General features: G+C 38.5%; 1 protein-coding gene across 1 annotated transcript in view; it reads right to left on the bottom strand.

The window, feature by feature from the left end:
- Window positions 1–24,128, bottom strand: part of samhd1 (SAM domain and HD domain 1) — a 33,048-nt gene that overhangs the window by 3,512 nt on the left and 5,408 nt on the right. Inside the window, exons 2-15 of the mRNA XM_042750653.1 lie at window positions 20,886–20,952; window positions 20,013–20,085; window positions 19,775–19,935; window positions 18,414–18,529; window positions 10,029–10,099; window positions 9,125–9,268; window positions 7,646–7,746; window positions 7,463–7,571; window positions 6,884–6,975; window positions 6,681–6,796; window positions 4,495–4,634; window positions 4,098–4,187; window positions 1,409–1,513; window positions 540–677 (exon numbers count right to left, since the gene is read on the bottom strand). Of these exons, the coding sequence (XP_042606587.1) occupies window positions 540–677; window positions 1,409–1,513; window positions 4,098–4,187; window positions 4,495–4,634; window positions 6,681–6,796; window positions 6,884–6,975; window positions 7,463–7,571; window positions 7,646–7,746; window positions 9,125–9,268; window positions 10,029–10,099; window positions 18,414–18,529; window positions 19,775–19,935; window positions 20,013–20,085; window positions 20,886–20,952 (1,523 nt within the window). The remainder of the gene's footprint in view (window positions 1–539; window positions 678–1,408; window positions 1,514–4,097; window positions 4,188–4,494; window positions 4,635–6,680; window positions 6,797–6,883; window positions 6,976–7,462; window positions 7,572–7,645; window positions 7,747–9,124; window positions 9,269–10,028; window positions 10,100–18,413; window positions 18,530–19,774; window positions 19,936–20,012; window positions 20,086–20,885; window positions 20,953–24,128) is intronic.

Below are 24,128 nucleotides of genomic sequence, written 5' to 3'. Positions count from 1 at the left end.
TGCATGATGACATCACTGAATTCAGTGATGAACTGCCTTTAACTGTCATTTTACATTATTGACACACTGTTTTCCTAATTAATGTTGTTCAATTGCTTTGACGCAATCTTTTTTGTTTAAAGCGCTATATAAATAAAGGTGACTTGACTTGGCTAATGGAATGTGTTAAATACTTTGAACACATTCTGTCATTCTACTTTATTACACAGAACTTAATTTCTGAATTTATTTGTATCGTTTTCTTTGTATGTATGGATTACATGGATTATTACAGACATCTGCTGAAAATTTCATGTCAACAGCACCTTTATAAATATATTAACTGAGAAAAATGATGACGTGTTCAATACTTAATTTACCTGCTGTACTATTTACTTATTATAGTGATCACAATAACTGGTTAATATACAGGTTCTGTTCAGAATACTCCAAACTAGCGTCTGAAATATATCTGACAATCCATTGCTCAAAGTACCAAGTATATTTGAAAATAAAACTGAAACTTGAATGACTACAAAATTGGAAAAGCAAAGTCTTGCCTGGGGTTTGGTGAAGTTCCTGTCCATGCACCACTGGACAAAGTACTTCTTAGCAGCTTCTAGGCTCTTGTCATCCATCTTCTTACAGTAAACCCTGATCAGCTGCTCCGCAAAGCACTCCGGCAGGAGTTTGGACACCTGTTATACCACATGGACATCAGGAACACAGGCCTTCATTTTGAATGCTCAAACGTACAACATCTTTCCTCAAACAACAAGCATTTCCCACAAACTATATATAGAGGATATCTTCTTTAGCACAAGAGCAATACAATCTGAACCTAAACACTCTCTCATTGAATCCATATTCAACTTTTAGGCATGTGTTTTTTTGGTGGTCACTGAGAGAAATGTTCAAATTAGACATACGACGGAATCAAATTTTCCTGTTTCGATAATTGCTGAAGCTTAAATCACGGTACACAGTCACAATATTGAAATAAGCTGCAAAAAGGTATAAAACCTTTTTTTTTAAATCACAAAAAGGACTCATTTTTGTGTACTGCACTATCGTATTGAAATGTTCAAGGTAATCAAATGTTTCATAAAGATTAAAGTGCAAAAGAACTATAAAGAACACTTTACAATAAAGTCTCATTAGTAAACGTTGGTTAATGCATTAACACAGTAACAATGAGAAATAGCTACATGTGTTACGGAAGCTACTGTGTTAATGTTAAAGTAATACAACTGAACCTTGTTAGTTGTTAGCTCAGGTCCGTTAAACAATACAGTTAGGAGGTTTGATGTTAATGTTCGGAGGTGGAGTTGAAGTGATGGGGAGGTGTTTTTGTCAGCTAGACACTGTGGTGTGATGGTGATGAGTGTTGATGTGTTTCTGGTGGCTGATAGTCGCTTCTGGAGTGTACCTGATTTTTGCGGATCTTGATGGCTATGGTGGGATCTTTCTTGCAGTAAAAGTAGACACTGTTGATGGGGTTTTTCTCCTTCATTCCATAATCCATGTGAATGACCTAGAGAACAAAAGTGGACACTTGACAAAATACCAACATTATTTTAAAAAGGCACTCAGCTGATTCCTTAATTGCACACACAGTTTTTGATAAGAGATATGCTAGTCCTGAGTTTGTTTAAAGGAACAAAGGAAGCAAGGTTTCCTTACTTTAGCAAAGTTTTTCTTTACAAATCCTCATTTTGTGCTTCTAATTCGTGAATGGCGTTTTATTTTGTTCTCTCTCCGTGCTCGTCACGAATCACCGGCGCTTACGCTACGCACATTTCCTACAACATCTGCCTACGACAGTTACCAGAAGTGAGAGAAAAGTGTTTATAACATTTTCAATATGGATATTTTTCTTACAAAAACTCCATAGATTCGCCCCCCGGAGCCGTGTGAGGCACGTTTTATCATGGATGGTGCACTTTAATTGACTACTTTTGGACTGTTGAAAAATAACAGCCATTCACTGCCATTATAAAGCTTGGAAGAGCCAGGGCAATTTTTAATATAACTCTGATTGGGTTCGTCTGAAAGAAGAAAGTCATATACACATAGGATGGCTTTAGGGTGAGTAAAACATGGGCTAATTTTCATTTTTGGGTGAAATTACCCTTTAACATCTGCTTGCCTTCACAACAGTAAGCTTATAATAATTGTTTATAATTTGAGCTGTTGGGTTAAAGTGTCAGTCTTCATGACTTTGTAAACAAAAGGTTGTGTGAGTGACAGTAGCTGTGTTCATTCTGACAGCTTGTAGCTGCATTGTTAAAACTGAAGAAACCTGGGGGCTGTTTCATTAAACTATGCATTGTTAAAACTTATCAGTTAGTCTTGATTTTTTGATTTGGTTTCATTAAGCAAAATGACCATAGCGGAAGCTCAGTCACTGTGGCAACTTATGCTGGGAAACTAACTTGGTGCGGAGCAGGCTAACTGTCAGGCTAAGCTGAGCTCCTCCAACACTGACCAATGGGAACGCACTGATATCACCACAGACGCTCTCACATACAATTAGTTGACTTTATTATTAGTCCAAAAATAAAAGTATACAGAAAAAATAAATAGAAATATAGGCTACAACAGACTGTATTTAATGTATTGTAAGATACTTGAAAACATTTTAACATGCTGCTACATGCGCATTCAGTGGATCAGCAGTTTCTAGCCATGCAGCCTTTCTCTCCGGATTTATGATAACTGTACTTTATGGTTATTAGTAGAACATTAAAACATTACGATATAAAATTGCTCTTTAAAGCATTAAAACACTTAATTAAAAGTTAAAATTACTGAATTAAAAATGAATATAATATAAAACATTACTATATTTTAACTGATAAGAGGAACAGACATTAACTAATTTGAGCTAGTAATTAGGGTTGTATTAGCTAGCTTACATTTGATTTACAGTTACTGCTATCATAAAAAATACACTTATTTGTAGGAATAAAATTCTACATGTGTCACATTTAATGTCCAACAACAAATATTTTAGCAGAATGTTCCATCTGTTTAGCGTGCATGCGCACAGCAGCACTCGTTCACTCTCATAAGCCTCGCCCACTCCTGACAGCAAAATTGATTTATCTGCATGACTTTCTAACATTTACAGATGAAAAATATACATGTGACGTGTCAGTTATGCGCTGACGAAAATGCATTAAAAGGCACAAATCTTTGCTGTTTGTCATGGTGGATCGATTTGATCCATGATCGACATTAAAGGCTGCTTAAGAATAAGTGTGCATATCAAACTATCCTGACTTCCCTTACGAAAAAGAAGTTTATTCAAGTGTGCTATTAGTATACTTATTTTAAACTAAAAAATAGGAAAGTATACTTTTAGTTTACTTTTTATGTACTTCTCAGAAATGGGCTTTATGTACTTCTATTAAATGTTCCAAAATCTCGACTTAAATCCAAAGGCGACAGAGCTTTCTCAGTTCTTGGTCCTAAGCTCTGGAATTCCCTACCTTTGTCTATTAGACTTTCCCCTACACTTTTTACATTTAAATCTTCTCTTAAAACTTATTTTTTTTTCTCAGGCATATGTGTAATTTGATATTAATTATTAAATTAATATTATTATTTTTTAGTCTTAAACATTGTTTTAAATTGCATGATGTTTCCGGTCTTAATTCTATTATTTTTTGTTTTGCTTTCGTTTCATATTTTATTATTAGTCTTTAAATTGTATTGTACAATGGATGTTTTGTTTGGTATGTTGTGCAGCACTTTGGTCAGCATTTATGTTGTTTTAAAGGGCTATATAAATAAACTTGACTTGACTTGACTAAGATATATACTTATAATGACAATTAAGTATACTTGACTTATACTTACAAAAAGTCAAAATATACTTGAACTTTACTTAAGTATACTTAATAAAATAAACTTGAAGTATACTACTTTTTGGTAAGGGTTGTTGAACCTGGATCAAATTAGTGAGATTGCGTGAATTGTCGTTTATGAAACCGCTTTAGTCCCGATTGATTGGTTAGGTTATTTCAAGTCAGGTTTTGGACTTTAATCCCCGCTTTTCTTAGTGTCTTTTATGAAACAGCCCCCTGGTTTAAAAAGAAAGACAACAAACGTACACTAACTACAAAGTCCTCGGCTATCAGGTTGGCGTCTGTGCCACTGGGTTTTGAACAGGCGACTTCCTTTGCCCAGTCCAGTAGCTTCTCCTGCAAGAGATCACAAAATTTAATCAGCAACTCCGTCACTTCGCACACACAATTCAGACTTTCATCTTTCTATATCAACTGGATCTACAATCTTTTCCTTAAGACAAAATTTGTATTTTCCAAGACTTTCTCCTATTAAAGGGTCATGAATAGCTCACCTAAAACTGAAATTTCTGTCATTATTTACTCACTCTCGTGTCATTCAAAACCCATAAGACATTTGTTCATCTTCAGAATACATGAAGATACTTGTAATGTTCATCATTTTGTGCATCTTCTGAAGGTCATTAGTTTGTTTCTCGCTCACCGGTGAGGAGTCCACGTGCGTCTCTGTCGTGGTCTGACCCACACACTTGTACAGCCGTCTGCAGACGATGTTGTGTAGGATGGCTCGTGCCTCAGACAGCTCCGGCGCAGACGAGTACAGAATCTGCTCAAATATGTGATCTGAAACATGATCAAATTACCCTCATTTTCATCATGTACATCAGAATGTGAGTGTGTAACAATGGCTACGTTTACATGCAACCAAAAAATCTGTTAATAATGGGATTGACGACTCAACTGAACTGAAAAGCCTTCATGTAAACACCTTACTCGATCCGTTTGAGCTCCTGCAGTTGTACCTGCACTCCCTCATATCAACACATCTCTTCACACTGGTGTTTCTTTAGCATTTAAACAGGCTCGTATAACTCCACTTCTTAAGAAACCCACTCTTAACCCAACTCTTTTAGAGAACTATAGATGTAGAGAACTACAGATTATTCTACCTTTCATTGCAAAAACACTTGAACAGGTTGTGTTCAATAAAGTCTCTGGCTTTCTCACACAGAACAACCTCCTGGATAGCAACCAATCTGGCTTCAGAAGTGGACATTCGACCAAGACTGCCTTGCTCTCAGTTGTTAAAGCCCTAACATTGGCAAGAGCAGATTCCAAATCTTCTATGCTTATCTTGCTGGATCTGTCCACTGCTTTTGATACGGTTAACCACCAGATCCTCCTGTCAACCTTACTGGCAAAGGGCATCTCAGGAGCTGCACTCCAGTGGTTTGAGTCTTACATATTAGATAGGTCCTTCAAGGTATCTTGGAGAGATGAGGTGTCCAAGTCACAACATCTAACTACTGGGGTGCCTCAGGGCTCAGTTCTTGGACCACTTCTCTTCTCTGTCTACATGGCATCACTAGGTTCTGTCCTTCAGAATCATGGATTTTCATACCATTGCTATGCTGATAACACTCAGCTCTACCTCTCATTCCATCCTGATGATCCATCGGTAGCTGCTCGCATCTCAGCTTGTCTAACAGACATTTCTTGCTGGATGAAGGACCATCGCCTTCAGCTCAACCTGGCTAAGACAGAACTGCTTGTGGTTTCAACAAACCCATCACTTTATCAAAATTTCACCATCCAGTTAGGCGCATCAACCATAACTCCTTCAAAAACAGCTATAAAACTTGGAATTGTGATTGATGATTAGCTGAATTTCTCAGACCACATTGCTTAAACTGTCCAGCCTGCAGATTTGCTTTATTCAACATTAAGAAGATCAGGCCCTTTCTTTCGGAACATGCCCTCTTGGCAAGTCATCCAGCCAGTTCTATCAAACCTTTACAATTAATACAAAATGCTGCTGCAAGATTAATTTTTAATGAGCCAAAAAGAATGCATGCCACACATCTGTTCATCAATTTGCACTGGCTACCAGTAGCTGCTCGCATAAAAATCAAGGCATTAATGTTTGCCTACAAATCCACTACTGGCTCTGCAACCCTTTACCTACTGTAAATTCATAACTTCAGACTTATGTGCCTCTAGAATCTTGCATTCTGCAAGTGAATGACACATTATTGTACCATCTCAAAGACGCACAAAATCACTTTCACAGACTTTTTCATTCACTGTTCCATCCTGGTGGAATGACCTGCACAACTCAAGTGAATGACACATTATTGTACCATCTCAAAGACGCACAAAATCATATGTAGCCATCTTCAAGAAATGACTAAAAACAGGCAATCTGTTCCATCTTTATTTGATCCTCTAACTCTAGCACTTTCTATTCTATTTTAATTCTACTTTATCTATTTATCTTCTTTTTTTATAAAAAAAAAAACAAAAACAAACAAACAACAACATCATTTCATATTTCAAAATCAAGCCTCAGTTGACAAAGTATAGAAAGTTTTTTTTTTAATAATAAATAAAAAGAAAAGCGGATTGAATAGAAAAATAATAGGGAAAAAGAAAAGTCCCTTTAGAGACAAGTAGATGGAATAGGAAAAGAACAGAGAATACTAGAGATAGAGGCTGTTTTTTAAGAAAACAAGTAGTTAGAATAGAAATAAAACAGAGAGTGCTAAGTGTTAGAAGGTCAAGTTCTTTCTTTTTCTTTTTTTTTTTTTTTTAATTACAAAAGAAAACAAGTAGCTAAAACAGAATTAGAATAGAATGTTAGAAGTCATGTAACACGGGAAGGTGAGGCACCTGTGAGTTTGGTGTAGGCCTCCATGTCATCTATAGCTGAAGAGATGGTGAAGATCCTCCCAGAAGAGCCCTGGATCTGAATATGAGGATCAGCCTTTACAAAAGCCTCCGTTATCCTGTTACGAAACAACCACAACAAAACACTTCAATCACACCGAAGCTACAAACATGACAGTGTGTGGTTAAATGAGGCTAATACACACATGGTCTCGATGATGTTGCCCACTTTGTGCTGATACGCCCGGCGATGGAGGCAGTTACGAGTGTAGAACAAGTCATAGAGATTGCCAACTTCCTGCCAACAGAAAAACAATCAAAATAAAAAATCAGAACGGCTTTTATACTGCTTCGAAATTCTGACTGATACAGAAACACTTCTGACCCTGATCACACCTCCTCAAAAAACTAAAAAACAAAATAGATAAAATACTACAGGTGAATCAAGAAATCACAGCTTGTCATGAGCAACATCGAATACGTTTTAATGTCTGTCAATACAAATTCAGCTTCAAGCAGCTCTAAAAAGACAACAGGCTCAATTCAGTTCAGGTTTTATTCTCACACGATAGTGTCAGCACTGCTGATATTGTTACTGAATATTAAACGTCTTATAAAGGCCAGCTAAGCAAGTCACAGGTGACAGCAGCAAGCAACCAGTGCTCCATCAGGTGACAGACACAGAAAATATCCTCTGGAGAAGCCATGATATTCTGCACTGAATTGGGTCAATAAACTAAATCCATGAATATACACAGAGTCAGTGTAACAACTGCTCAATGTACCTTGTCTCTGGTGCAGATGTGTTTCTTTCCTCTCACTTCACACACTCGCGCAAACTTTAGGAATCGCCGGTAGTCGAAGTTGTTCTGAATGCCGAGGTGATAACAATCCCTGTCCAAACAAACATCTTCAGTCAGATGAATGCTGCAAACATCATCATTAGTTCAGTGCAAACTGCATCTCACCTAGCGAAGTAGTCCCACTTATCCACATCGATACCGTTTCTTTTGTTTGCTACTATCTCATACAGGAACGATTTCTCCATCGGCCTGCCCTTATATGGCCACTGAAGGGTTAGAAGAATAATGCTTTGAGTCGATGACAGACATCCATTAACAGACTCATTAACACACTGCTTGGGAACCTTTCAGGAAAGACTAACATCATGCACACAGCTGCCATGATTTCTGAAGCCAGGACTCAATGAATAATTAATGGTGACTTGACCCATGGCTTCAGCAGGCTGGGACTACAGCACTCTCAGGTTTACTATGCCGCTACTTGCATGTCCATTTTTAAGCTGTACAGTTTTTTTGTATAGGGTGCTATTTTTTAAACAACAATGGGGCCCTATAAAATGTTTTTCTTAATTTTTCTAGTAATCAAATGTAGGCATAAAACATTCATTTAATTTATCCTAATCAAATGAAAATTAAACCCTTTTATTTTTGGCAAAGTGCAGCACAGCAATTTTAACAGTTCACTTAAATTTAAAAAGAAAACAACAGAACTGTGACAGAAATTGAAATTGATTATTCCTTTAAAAATAAAGTTTTATTAATATTTGGTAGGAGTAGTATTGTTGTCACATTGAGTCTTAAAACTGCACAATAGTAATATAGCCTATTTCTGCCACAGTTTCTTCACATTAAACCAAATGTATATTTTGACGGGTTGCCGTGATGAACTTGTAGCTGCTGTGACGGCAATTTTCTCAAATTAAATGGTAAAATGCTAATGAAGTGACTGTCAGAGCAGCTGGAGATGATATTCGAGTGTTTTATTGTCATTTAGTGAGAAGACAGACACTGAAAACACAGCGAGCGTCATCAATTTAGCACATTTAGTAAACAAAAAAAACAGTGTCACGCCATCTGCCATTCATTCATTGATGTCAAATGCTTCTGCAGATTTGTAATATTACTATAGCATTTCACCTGAGCATTGCATATCACACATATTGCTTTGTTCTTGGTTCTTGTCAGCATTATCTCTGCCATGATAAGCACTGAATGAATGACAGGCTTTCCGATGTAAAATCGAACAAGGTAAATAAGACAGTGACATCTAGTGGAGAAGACTAATGATAAGATTCACACTAATCAGATCTTGTGTTAAATGTTTGGTGGAATAAATACTGAGAAAAAAAAAAAAAAAAAAAAGCGATTCACGGCTTTTGAGAATCGATATTGAATCGACATCATTTTAAAAAACGATTAATGAAAAAATCTATTTTTTGCCCAGCCCTAGTTAATATACTTTTAATGGAAATAGTGGATTGGGAAAGTTATCAAATTACACTGATATTGTATCAAAGTTATAGCCACAATATTGTTTTTTTAAACAACAACATCAAAGCTCTGCAAAAACGAGAGTGTGATGTTGATGTCAAGCCATGCTTTGTTGTAACGTACACACGGCAGCATCTGATAACAGTGACACACCGATGAGTTATTCAGCGGCCCAGTGATCTGCTCCTTAATGAAATTCAGGTCGTCAGGAAGAGTCAGCCCGTGGCGCACCATGACCTCCTCCAGACCGTTGACCTTCACCATGTGGTCAAACATCTGAACCGAGGCGATCTCGTGCTGCGGGGAACACCAGCAGAAGTCATTACAACATCTGGCTCAAAGCTAACTCCACACAAGGTCAGCTCTAAGACCCCTGAGGATCAAGAACTGTGCACACAACTAGAGGAACACAGTCAAGCTGCTTAGAAGACAGCCCGATCACATTCATGGTCTTAAAGCTTGTTCACACCGGGATGAATATCACACGTCAATAAAAGCGTCATTTTTTAAAAAAACGCCTCTGGCTCATTTTTTTTGGTTTGATGCACGCCGTTAAAAACTGGCCGACCAATGAGATTGCCACTTTTATTCACGTGCCTGGAGCTGCTGAAGTTACAGTAAAACACAGCTTGGTGGCGCTCAAGCACAAAACGGTCTTGCCGAGCACACTTGATACCTAACGACGCAGAGGAAGTAAGTAGACCAAAAAAGCATCGAGGCAAGATGAATGTAGAGCTGCTGGTCTCATTGGTGTCTGAACACAAAGGGCTTTATGGCAAACGCGACAGCGACTACAAAAAATCTCGATAAGGGGGAGTTGATATGAAGAGGAATTGCAGATCAAATAGGATTCAGTGTGTACCGGGTATTTCTGTTTTTCATTAAGTGCCATCTAATGCCAGGGAGTGAATCTGCACATTCACTCGGCTCATTGCCAGCGAAAATCGATTGTGTATGAACACAAAAGACACGTCGAAAAAAGTTGGTGATAAGCGTGCACAATAATCATCCTGGTGTGTACGAGGCTTTACACTGCTGATGGTTTTCCCTCACATACCTTCCATTTCTCACCAGGTCGAACTTTAGGGATGAACATGCCATCAAACATGTGAGAAAACGGGCCGTGACCTAAACAAAAGACAAGAGACCATCAAGGAATGAAGATGCAAACCCATTAAAGCCATTAGCAGTTATAACTTGGAAAAATCTGATCCACCCATTTGAACCTGAAAAAGAACATGAGATGGTGTGAGAAGTCTGTTTGGAAGGAAGGCCAGAAGTCAGTCATCAAATGTCAAAGTATCCTGATGATTAACCCCCCGGGGTTGAAGCCCGCACTGGTGACCGCATAAATAACTAAAAATACTTTGCCATTTTTTGACCGTACAGATTAGAATAAGGTATCGTTTGAAACCGCAAAGGGTATATTTTTATTTGTGCATAGTCATAATAACAACAAACCAATCTGCTTTTGTAAAATAAAGAAAATAAACAGGGTGCACTCTCTGCCGTCTCGGTCATCTCTCTTTACAGACACATAAATAAAACAACATGAATCTCTACGAATACATGCCTCAAAGACATAAGAAATATATGTATAGAAAGCTTAAAATGTCTAATTATGTATTTTAAATGTCTTTTAAATAAAGTAAATCATGTCCAAAACAAATATTCCCTGTTAAATTAATCCGTATGAAACCAACGCGATGTCCAGTTTTCCTATCTCAACTCATTATCTCTAATGTGATCATGCCCACGAGCGGATCGTGATTTTCAGATTGTAAACATCCACGTCAGACGCGTGCATGTAAACATCCACATCATCTGTAAACAAATGCGAAGAGCTCATCCTGGCTACTTTTTGTTTGTTTCTGGAAGAAGACGCGGTGAGAGGAATAATCCAGAATTTACCTCAGAAAACCCAGTGGAGAATATCGTTCTGATGAATAGCCTGAGATTACTTGCATCTGTTGTTATTGTGTTGTGACATAACATACACATTTTACTAGTTAGACTTTTCCCAAACTATTATTCCTGACTACATGTATGAAATCAAGCAAAACATTTTGAAATATGTGTCATTTCATTTTCTAAAGGCCTCACAAAGCCAGGATGTTTGCTTTATGTTTTATAACATTGTAAGGAATTCTCTTATTTTAGCTCACATTTTCTGGGGAAACTCGAATCTGAAGATTCAAAATCAACCTGATTGAACTGATTCCAAATTTGATTAGTTTATACTTTATTAACTGTTTGTCCAGCGAGACATTAACATCAGTATACCTTAATATTTTGAATATTTGTATTATTCACTGGCCACAGGCCAATACATGCTTGTGATAATTTATAAGCTACGAGCTAGGTAGCCAGATCTGGGCAAAGTTTAACTTTAAATACACAACCCAAGACAATGAATCTTATAATGAAACGAATTTATTTGAGCTACTCTATAGATTAAATGGAACTAGAACTAATGAAAACACACACACACACACACACACACACACAATTCTGAAGATGACAGTTAACGGAGTTCTGAGGAGTCCCAAAGTCTAGTAACTTAAGTTATTCGTTCTTAGATCGCACCAAAAAAAAAAAAAAAAATTCACAAAACCAGAAATTTGGCATATCTTTGCTTAAGATCAATTCGCACCGGTTCAGCATGAGATAAAGCTTTGTTCGTTTACTTGCGTTTGCTCTGAGAGGATTTGGGGTTTTGCTCGCTGGCTCGTCTGAGGGAATCCCGGCGCCTCTGACTGGTTGCAGATCTGTCGTTTGGATGACGTCTTTTGGGAGAGCCCTCGTGGTTGAATGGAGGTTTGCCTTGTGACGTTGGAGCTTTCAGAAGTCGGTTGCCTTGGTTTACGGAGAGTGATGCTTGCCTTGAAGTTCTTCTGAGAGTTTCTCTGCTTGGCTTTAGACTTTAAAGATTCTGGCAGTCACAAAGTTTCAAAGGAGTATTTGGAGCTTTTGAATGACCCAATCGCTTGATGGTGCAGCATGTAAGCGCAATTTGGATTGCACAACACAAGGGCAAAAGAGTGCGAGAGCGCTAGAGCGAAAGAGCAAAGAATTTGTTTGGACATTGGGTTTTTGAGTGAGCTGAATAAGTCTGTCCCACGATGTGATCTTCCAATAGGTTTGTGGCAAGGTGTGGCCACGCCCTTTACGGTTCCTTTTCCGTGCATAAATTTGTTCAATTTATCATATGGGGGGTTTTGTTAATAATTTCTATAAAGTGTTGTACAACACACACTGGTCAAAATAACAGCTTTTCATTCATTTCAAAGTCTTGCATATAAAATAAGCTTTCATTCAAGCTCAAATATCAGGGTGGTTTGCATACATAATAATCTTATCTAGTTAAAAAGGGTTATAAAACATTGATTAAACTTGCACCGATTACATGAAACACATCAAGCATACATAAAACATAAAAATTTTTATTTGTGAATATAGTTGCACCATTCATAATTTTAAATGATTGTCTTTCAAAATTGTCTGTTTAAGTTCTATGTTCCTTTGTCTGTACAAAGGAGAAGCACACATTTTTCTGGAATGTAGAGAAAGGAAAGGGAAAAGTGGGGATAGTCCCGAGGTTAAGAAAGTCATGCTGGGTGATCCTGTGAGTCGCCAAGCCGGGGGAACATCAGTCCGTTTGTGTTTATCAGCTTATTAATTTAATGGGCCATCTGTTGCTTGAGTTAATTTTTTTTGTTTTTTCTTAGATCCTTCCATATGTTGCCTGAGTTAAATTTTATAAATGTTTCTCTTCCTGTGAAACATGAAGTCGGGTCAGCAGGGGACAATCACCCATTTGCTGACATGGTTCTAATCAAAAGGGGTTTTTCTTCTTTTGATTGGATTACGTCTTATCACTGCTTTTGCCGTCTCTTGAGATTGGGACAGGAACTGCTCAAAACAGCTGGGCACCTTGGTTACCCCTTGTTCAATTTTATGAGCAACTGGCTGAGTAGTAGAACTTTTAGTTGTCTCTGAAATGTAGAGCTTTTAGGGTTTATTCGTGTCTGTTCACAGAGATCCTACACATCCCCCTTGGGTCAATGTAGTGTCGATCTTTGGTGATGGTAGCTGTACACGCTGGGGTATTGACTATCCATCGGTTTCCAACGACTTTGGCTTGGGTTGCCTCAGTTTGGTTGATGACGGATTTTCACAATGATTTACGACAATTTTTGGTGAAAGGAGTCAATCCTAATTTCAGGACCTGGATTTAAAGTTGAGTTAAGGGAGTTCCCTGGTGAGGGGACTAGAAGGGAAAGGAAAACATAGAGAGAGAGAAAAAAGGGAAAACACAAAGAGACACAAGGACACTGAATGAGGTTAGACAGCAAGGGCAATGGGGAGCGTTCTGCCTTGTTTGGGCGAAGCTGTAGTACCACACTTTGTCTCCAATATTGAGCTCCTGGTGAGAGGCCTTTTGGTGGTAGTAAGCTTTTCGACCTTCCGTACTTCTTTGGAGTTGTTGTTGCACAAAGGCAAAAGTTGTTCTCAGGTGTTGATGCAACTCTTCCAGGTAATTGTGAGTGGTATAGGTGCTGAAGAGGTTCAGGTCACCAGGTTGGTACAGCAGGTGTACCGGTAGTGTCATTTGTTGCCCTGTCATCATCTCGAACGGGGGTACACCGGTAGACTGGTGAGGGGTGGCCCTGACGGCCATCAGTACCAGAGGAAGCTTAATATCCCAATCCTTTTGACTGGCAGACACATACTTCTTTAACATGCTGACCACTGTCCTGTTGACTTGTTCCACTTGACCTGAGGAAATTGGGTGATGGCTTATATGGAGCTTGGCCTGTATACCCAGGAGTTTCCACACTTCCTGCATGACTTCGACTGTGAAGTGGGTTCCTCGGTCAGAGTTGACCTTTAAACGTAGTCCGAACTTTGAGAAGATGTGGTTCATCAAAAGGCAGGCTGTCGTTTCCACTGTACCATTGGGAGCTGGGAGACACTCTACCCACTTTGTGAATTCGCAAACCATGTTGAGGAATTATTTGTTACCCCGTGTTGACTGTGGTAGGGGTCCTACCCAATCTATTTGGAGGTCCGACCATGGGAAGGTCATTCCTTTCAGTTGCACTGGAGCTCGGTGGTTTGAATTTGCCGGTTGGAACTGGCAACACACCAGGCATCCTTTTATGTACTCCGCCACATCTTGCTGCATGCCAGGCCAGTATGCTACTTGCTTGAGTGTTTCGTAGGTCAACAACTGGCAACAACCAGTGGGCATTACAACACTTTGATATGTATGTGTGCAGCGGTTCAATTACGGTGGTAGTTTTTTTCGGATCATAATCCGTTTACATTTTTGCAATCGTAACAAAGCCCTAACCAACGACTTATATGTTAGGCGTTGTTACTATAACCTTACAGTTTTGACATTCATCATGTTCGTGGGTGGGAAAATGTCATGGAAGATGACTTCTCCTGTTCCCCAAATAAAGAATGATTTCAATTACCTGTTACCTCTGAATGTTTTCCCATGGCCTTTGCTTTATTTGTTTAGTGTTTTCAAGGTGCCTAAAGGCACTGAACAATGGAGTTGGGTAAGGGATGAGCAGAAACAGGGGTAAGTGACAATGAAATGAGAGCCCAAGAATATTTTTTTTATTATTTTGATGTCAAATTTCATAGTTTCTGTTATCATTATTATTGATGTTATTTTGACTTGTGTGTTTCAGAATTAGTGTTACAGGGCCTCTGTTTTATGAGTGTGTGTGGGGGGGGGGTTATGGCCTAAGGTATTTTGTATTTATCCACTAGGTGGAGTTGTTCCGTGATCTGGCCTCCTTCAGAGTGGCAGTCTGGAACAGTTTGACTGCAGGTGTTCATCCTTTCCTTTTCAGCCCTGGATTGTTTTTCTTTATATCTTATATTTTTGTATTATTATTTCATTAATTTTTATTAAAAGTTTACGTAAAGTTTACTCTTATGTTTGGCCTCCCTTTTTGGTAGTGTTGCTTCAATTAAAGCCAAATGTTTTTAACAATATTCATGGCCATTGTCACTCCCTAGCATACTCGCATTCTATCACAAAACATGTCTTACAAAAGTTAAATCAATATATTGTTTCCTGTGAATGAGTGAACATGATCATTTTCACATCATTTTGTAGCAAAAACTCTAGTCTACCATGTCCAGTTCTCAAAAGTCTTGTGGACAAATATTCTGTATTTGTTTTATGGCCTTATTTCAGTGACTTAATAAATTTAGTTTTTCACTAACCACGCATAAACATTTTTTTCTCAAAAACACAAACATGTACTTTTATGCTGCTCACATATTATTGTAGCCCAGTTTGTGCTGAATAAAGTGTTATCAGATTTTAGCCATTTATATTTTAAGATACTGACAAAAACACAAATGTAAGGGCATGTCAAAGGACCCCAAAACACCCTCAGACCCCAGAGGGTTAAAATGTTCTTTTAAATTAATCATTTCATAATTTGATTGTAATGAGCATGAGTCACTTGCAGTGTGGATGTGCTGTGACTCACAGCTTCTCTTCTCGGATCAGAGATGTGACGCATGTAAATCTGAATTTGTTCTGCTGTAAGGGAGGAAACCTAGCGAAGAAACCAAGCTCTCTCACGTTTCTGAACACGAGCGTCACTCACCCAAGTCATGGCACAGGCCTGAGATCGGCACACACAATCTGCTCTGTCTCAGTTTATTTCAGTGTTTGGTATTCCAAACTGACAGAGGAACCAATTTCATGTCCCGCATGTTTGCTCAGGTATTGCAACAACTGCATGTGAACCATCATAAAAGTAGTGCATATCATCCTGAGAGCCAGGAAGCTCTCAGATGTTTTCACCAAGTGTTGAAGCAGTTGTTGAGAGCATACTGTAATGAACTAAATAAGGATTGGGAAGAGGGACTCCCATGGATGATGATAGCCGAGTGCGAAGTTGTTCAGGAGAGTCTGGGGCCTAACGATTTGGTGTTTGGTCACAAAGTAAAAGGTCCACTGGCACTTTTGATGAATGATGTTACTGAGACTGAAACGCCAGTAAATCTCTTGGACTATGTAAATGGCATCCAAATTTGATTATATTTGACAGGTAAACTAGCCTGTGAAAACCTAGGTAAAGCACAACTGAAAATGAAGACCTGATTCAATGGTCGGTCTGAGCTCCGCAAATTTAGTCCCGCAGATCAAGTTTTTATTTTGTTACCTGTTACCGGTTCGTCTTTCTTAGCAAGATTTTCTGGACCATACAGTGTTATCAAACAGGTATCGAAAATTTTTTTATGTTGTTTCAACCCTGGATGGGAGGAAATCTACCCAACTTTGTCGCGTGAATTTGTTAAATCCTTATTTTTGTCATGCACATGAAAATACTGTCCCTGTTGCTAAAATCAAGCCTGTGGCGTTAGTTACAGAGATAAGTAATCCTTCTGTGAGTATAGCTACAGATTCTACTGAAGGAAAGAGAGTTCAACCTGATTGTCTTATTCAGCCTCGACTTTGGAGCAACTGACTAAATTGGAAGTTATGTAGGAACATTTGTCAAAAGAAAACCATCAGCAGCTGATTGATTTGATAACTGAGTTCCCATCACTCTTTTCAGATACTCCCTCGTGCACTGACCTAATATTTCATGATATCGATGTTGATAATTCTTTGCCCAATCAACAGAGGCCTAATCATGTTTCCCTTGAAAAGCAGGAATTTTTGGAAGCTGAGGTTAAGTATCTGTTAAATACTGGATTTGCGAAGCCATCTTATTCAAGTTGGGCATCACCATGCATCCTAGTTGCGAAGCCAGAAAGGACGTATAGGTTTTGCACTGATTACAGAAAATTAAACAGCATTACCGAGCCCAACTCTTTTCTGCTGCCACGGATGGAAGACTGCATAGATTCCATGGGTTAAGAGAGGGTTGTAACCAAGATTGATCTTTTAAAGGGGTATTATCAAGTTCCCTTAAGTCCCCGTGCACTAGAATTTTCTGCTTTTATTACTCCATCTGGGCTATACTCTTACAGCGTAATGACTTTCAGTTTGTGAAATGCTCCGGCTACCTTCCAGCGCCTGATGAATCGAGTGGTCTCAGGGCTGGAAGGGCGTGGCATGTATTTAGATGATGCTGTAGTGTATAGTCAGACATGGGATGAACAGCATTGTCAGTTGCTTGCTTTATTTACTCACCTTGTAGAAGCCAAGTTAGCTATCAATTTTGCGAGGTGTGAATTTGCAGAAGATAGTGTAACTTATTTGGTAAAAGTAGTGGGTCAGGGAGAGGTGCGTTCAGTACGGGCGAAGGTGCGAGCTGTTGATAGTTTCCCCGTTCCTGCTACTAAAAATGAGCTTATGAGATTTCTAGAGATGATCGGATATTATCGCAGTTTCTGTGCAAATTTTTCAAAGGTAGTTGCCCCGCTTATTGATTTATTGAAGGCTAAAAACAAATTTGAATGGTCTTCAAATTGTCAGCGTGCGTTTGAAAATGCAAATCTTCTGTTGAGTACGGCACCTGTGTTGGCCGCCCCTCGTTGGGATCAACTGTTCCAAATTCAGGTTGATGCGAGTCGAGGCTGGAGCTGTATTACTGCAAAAAGATGATAATGGAGTCGACAGACCAGTTAGCTTTTTTCTAAGAAATTTAACTCTTAACAGTTGAATTATTCAACGATCAGCTTTGGTGTGGCATTACAACACTTTGACATGTATGTGTGCAGCGGCTCAATTCCAGTGGTAGTTTTTTCGGATCATAATCCACTTACATTTTTGCAATTATTACGAAGCCCTAACCAACGACTTATACGTTAGGCATTGTTACTACAACCTTACAGTTTAGACATTTGTCATGTTCGTGGGCGGGATAATGTCATAGCAGATGCCTTGTCCCGTTCCCCAATTGAAGAATAATTTTAATGACCTGTTACCTCTGAATGTTTTTCCATGGCCTTTGCTTTATTTGTTTAGTGTTTTCAAGGCGCCTGAAGGCATTGAATGATGGAGTTGGGTAAGGGATGAGCAGAAAAAGGGGTAAGTGACAGTGAAATGAGAGCCCAAGAATAAATTAAGAATTTTTTACGGTTACGGTAAAAAACATGTACTTTTATGCTGCTCACATATTATTGTAGCCCAGTTTGTGCTGAATACAGTGTTATCAGACTTTAGCCATTTATATTTTAAGATAACACAAATGTAAGGGCATGTCAAAACTTCTCCAGGACCCCAAAACACCCTCAGACCCCAGAGGGTTAAAATGTTCTTTTAAATTAATCATTTCATAATTTGATTGTAATGAGCATGAGTCACTTGCAGTGTGGATGTGCTGTGACTCACAGCTTCTCTTCTCGGATCAGAGATGTGACGCATGTAAATCTGAATTTGTTCTGCTGTAAGGGAGGAAACCTAGCGAAGAAACCAAGCTCTCTCACGTTTCTGAACACGAGCGTCACTCACCCAAGTCATGGCACAGGCCTGCAATCTGCACACACAGCACATCCTGCTTCGTTATGAGGAGCTCCGGCTGTCTTTCATTGAGAGCCTGGACCAGACATCCGGCCAGATATCCCACCCTGCACCACACAAACACAAACACAAACACAAACAGACATGCAGTTTTGTTTACTACACACACACTGAAGCTGTGTTTTCAGCCTCGTCTGCCTCAGTATACGAGTACATTAACTAGGGTACATTAACATATGTGCTAGTTATATGAGACACTTTCTGGCAAGGATTTTTTAATTGGCTAAAACTTTCAAGTAGTTTGACCAGTAATATGCAGGCATCGTACATAACCGATCAATCATGGTGCGAGAAAAGATGAGATCTACAGAGAACGTTCCAAGCGATGCAAGTTAGGTGTGTTTGTTTGCTCATTCATTTGACTTAAAGTGTCGCTGCGCCGATCGTTTTATAACACCAAATTACTGAAAGAGAGGGATTCGAAAGCATAATGAGCCTTCTGCTCTGATCTCATGAATGTCATACAACGAAAAATCTGCACAGTGCGAAAAGCCAAAACCTGGATATTTTAGGCAATTTAGAAATTCTGGCAAGGACTTGTCCCGTAAAAATGGCCCATATAGTCACCCTAACATTAACACATAAAATGAATACTTAGAACTGCTCTGTGAGTCACTTTATGAGCATTTGACCATTTCTTTTGAGAAAAACGATGGTCATATCACATACAAACAGAAACTTAAAGGTCTTCACAGCAACCCACAAAATAAAAGTTTGTTTTAATTATAAGAAACTGTGACAGAAATATATTGCTTAATGTAGGCGTAATGATAGTTATTAAATTATTATTATTAAAATATTATTTTATAAGGAACATTTACCAGAATTTATTTATCAGAAAAATGTAAATACACACAGTATTTATGAAATTAAAAAATAAAAAAAAAATTATATTATATTTATTTATATATATATATATATATAAAATACATATTTTAATAAAATCAGTTAATCAGAGAAAATTAATCGAAACCATTAAAATGGAAAATGGAAAACAGAATTTGTTCAAAATAAAACTGAATTAAAAAAGTAAATGTCACTTTTGGTAAACATTAATTAGTTGCTGTTAAATTTCATGATTTCAATTAATTAGACAATTTCTGATTAAATTTTTTTTTATTTAACTGTTAAAACAGAGTCTAGAAAAATTAAAAGGAAAAAAAATGGAATTTGGGAAAACATAAAACGAATTTCATAGGGCCCTGATTCATGGATGTGCTGTCTCCTGTGCTGAATGTGATTCTGTGTGCAAGCATTGTGTAAGTGCTGTGTCCTGGCGCATGCACACGCACCCGATGGAGTGCTCGAAGCGGTTGTGGGACGCGCCGGGGAACACCAGGTAGACTCCTCCCAGCTGCTTGATCTGGCGCAGCCTCTGGAACTGAGGCGTGTCTATGAAACTCAGCAGCAGTGGGTGCAGCTCGATGTGGCCGTGGATGGGGTCGTTGAACACCTGCACACAAACACACCAGGTCTGGGAGGTCTGCGGCCAGCATTAGAGACACATGCACCTGGACAGCGTCGCTGTACCTTCATGGACTCATCTGAGACCTGCCAGAGCTTCCGAAGGCAGTGCAGGATCTGCAGGCGTGACTCCAGAGGCCTGAGTGAGCAAACGCAGAGTTAGTGCCATTACAGCTCAACTGCAAACATACACTGGGAAATAAACTGTGCTCAGTCTTGTTTTTTTTAATTACTGTTAGGCCTGCACGATAAATCGAAATGGGATCGAAATCACGATTAGACAAGCTGTGATTGTCATGCATATCTTTCAGTGAAGCACAGCTCTGTGAGTAAATCTCCATCTGAAGGCCTGAGAAACTCCAAATACACCCTGCAGAAGAAACTCAGGAAATGCCTATAGCGGTAGCTGGATAAACAGAAGATTTAACTGCTTTTATTGATTCAACATGACTAATAAACACACGGTTATGACAATATATGGTTTATCTGAGTTATTATTATAATTTTCATTAAAATAAAGTATATTTATAATGCAATGCCTTTATCACTGCTTAGAATACTATGATACACGTTGCGTGCCTTATTCTGTGTAAGAAGCCACATCATCTCACAGAAGGATTTACTTCAAACATTCGACTGACGTTATGAAGTGAGTTTTGAATAAATTTGAATTTTGGTATCTTCACCTGCTTTCAGGTGGAGCAGCAATTACTACACAGAGCCGTTTAACAGATTTCATAATCACGCAATAATATTGTCTGCGATTTTTTTGCGTAACTTGTCAGTAAACTAAGGCTCTGTGTAGTAAATGCTGCTCCATCTGAAAGCACCTGATGATGATTTACTGCTGATTACAGAACTGGCTTTACTAACAAAATGCACACGACAATCGCATTCGATTAATCGTGCAGCCCTAATTACTGTAATGAAGTAACTTACAAAATGCCCATCTTCTCCAGACATGCTTCAGTGAGGTATGGCAGCCCTGGCCCTGTTATGCCATGTTCTGAGAAAAAAGTTGATCAAATGTAAATAAATAAAACAACACTTTTGTTAAAGGCCATGCACCTACATGTATGTGATTGTTAGTTTTCCATCATGACAATTTTCCTGCCACTTTTGAATTCTTCTGAAAACCTACTTTTTCGAATTCCTCTCATACATTGGTCCGATTTTCTCCAAATTTTACTTTTGAAATATGGAAAAAAAGTTTTGATTTCAGACTTTATTTACTGCATCAGTAAATTGACAAACTCTGTCTGAGGCTGTTTCTCAGCAAAGCTTTGGCATACTGACAAACTTTATGGGCCCTATTTTAAAGATCTAAGCACAAGGTCTAAAGCGCACGATGCAGGTGCACTTAGGGTGTGTCCAAATCCACTTTTGCTAGTTTAACAACGGGAAAAACGGTCGGCGCACCCAGCGCATGGTCTAAACGGGTTGTCCCTATTCTTGTAATGAGTAATTGGTGTGTTTTGGGCATAACGTGCACTAAACCAATCAGAGTCTCATCTCCCATTCCCTTTAAGCAACGCGCCAACAGAGCACCTGAACACACCTGGTTTTCAGACCAGCACACCCATGGGTGCAAATGCATTTGCTATTTTAACAATGTGGCGCAGGACGTGAAAATGATAACTGTGTCGGGCTGAAACTAGTAAAAATACACTTCGTGCCGATCATCAATTCATCAATTTGGTAACAGCGCCACCTATTGGTCAGAAGTAAAAAACAATTATGCCACATTACAACTCATTTTATTTATGGGTTTTCAACTGTTTTGCTTAAAACCATCTCCAGATGCGTTTAGTCATTTTTGCAGTTGGTCTGATGCTCCATGCCTCGTTTAGATACTCTATTTTTCCTTTTTTATCTGTTATTTATTATTATTATTATTATTATTATTATTATTGGTATTTATTTTGACAATGCAGCATGCCAACCATCAGCCCATTAGCAGGAATTTCTTATATTTAATATAAATGTTGCAGATAAATAGGAGACTTGGATGCATCTTGTACGGTCAAATGCACACAATGGTGTTAAAATACTTGTCTTGATGAGTGTTCATTTTAAGTGAACAGTCAATCAGTTGAGAAAGAATGGAAAAATTTTATTTTATAATGTTGGGCAGGGTATACTTTGTGGGGTCAATATTATGAATGATAAATCTACACAAATCTTTCAGGAATTTGCTTCCATGACAGCAGTGCCAACAACTGAAAGTTTATTCATCCTATTACACAAAGAACAGCTCAAACCAATATCCTTTCTAAATTTAACAAGAACATGGTTTACTGAGTAGTATCTGTGTAAAATCTTAAAGGTTACTTCCTTCACGTTGTCTGCCAATGAATATGTGTTTGGTGAAATCCAGATGGCCTTCCATAATGAACTGTGACAATGGGTCTGAGTCACTAAGCATGCGTACGCATTAAAGGGGATAGTTCACCAAAAATGAAAATTCTGTTATTAATTACTCACCCTCATGTCATTTCTAACCCGTAAGACCTTCCTTCATCTTCGGAAAAAAATGGAAGAAACCAATCCGATATATATATTTGACATTTGAGGCTTAATGCTATAGAAAAGCACTAAAAGTTTTTCAGTTTGTTTATTTTCATATAAAAATACGGCATGCAGTTGCATCAAACAATGGTATAAACATCATTCAGTGTAAATTGTGATAATTGTAATTAATAACCACAATTTCAATTTCAAGGGAATAATCAACAATTATGATTTTTGTCATAATCGTGACACCTCTCTCTCAGAATTGCTGACATTTTTACTTATTGAATATTGTTCTTTGTGCAACCATTTCCATAATATTCTAGAACGATGTGAATAGAGGTGAATGCAGACATACTGGGCAGTGATCACCTGACAGATATGTGCACATAATGTTCAAAAGTCAGAATAAATGCATTTGATTGGTCAACCAAATTCAGACTTTTACACTTCAATCTCAAAAGGTAATTTACTGAAAAGCTCAACTAAATAACCACGATAATAAGTGGGGGCGTGGTGTCTTTGACGATCGGCGCTCCAGTTAATCTACTCCACAGCCAATCACGGGCCCCCTCTTTGCTCGGGCCCCAGGGCTTCAGCCCCACCGAGCCCAATGGTTAATACAGCCCTTTTAAAACAAACAACGTATGTGTGTGTGTTTCATTTTAGGATAATAGTTATATATTATAAATAATTACGAAAAAAAAATTAATTTCATCTTAAAATGATTTAATCATATAGAGTGAAACAGTAGGAAGAGCTATGACTGCGAGGTTTCTCTGAGTAACAGCGCGTGGGTGATATGTGACGAGACAGAGACGAAAGCGAGTGCGGAAAGCCCTTATATGGAGATGGTCTGGGCGTGTTTTATGCAAATGACTGACGCTGTGCATGCGGCGGATCTTTGGAGTCGTGCTGGGAAGTCCGGTTCTTTTCTGCGAACCGGCTCTTTCGGACAGTTTGTGTCAACTGAATCGGTTCTTTTATGCCCTAACGTAAGACGTCATTTGCGATGACGTAATGATATCAAGTCTACCGTCCTGAAAATACACATTCAAATATATATACAGTCAGTAATCATACCTTCAGTCAGTTAAAACATCATAATCATGATCTGAAAAGTTTACAATTAAGTTTTGCAACTAAGCACCCAAATACAGTAACAGGCAGTGATGTGCATACGAGGATTTAAGTCTTGAAGATATAAAGTAAATAAATTAGTCGTCAACAGCACAGAAACCATAATCCACTTAATATACCATTGAGTTGTGTTTGTTATTAGATAAAGTTAAGTTTTGCCAGATTGCCTTTCATTCAAGTCTTCGGTTTACCCGCGCTCATAACATTATCACAGAATCAGTTGTCCAAAAGAACCAGTTCGGCTCAGACGTGCTGTGTCAGTCATAGTAGGCATCTGTTTGGTAGCTTCAAGCTTTATCACGCATGCGCAGCATCATCAGCTCATCGGTTTTCTCATTCGGACGTGTCTGACAGAAACGGTTCTCGGTTCAGTGTACTGGTGATCCGAAAACCGATTTAACCGAGAACGAGCACCGCTCCAGTAGTGGGTGTGTACGTTCGTTATCCGGATCGCTGCACACATGCACTCAAAAAAATGTTTCGGTCTAAATTCACATTTTATGTAATTCAATTACATAACAAATTTCCATC

Source organism: Cyprinus carpio, chromosome B23 (genome assembly GCF_018340385.1).
Source record: "Cyprinus carpio isolate SPL01 chromosome B23, ASM1834038v1, whole genome shotgun sequence".
Lineage (NCBI taxonomy): Eukaryota > Metazoa > Chordata > Actinopteri > Cypriniformes > Cyprinidae > Cyprinus > Cyprinus carpio.
The sequence above is the reverse complement of the archived record's forward strand: the minus strand, read 5'-3'. Positions and strand labels throughout refer to the sequence as shown.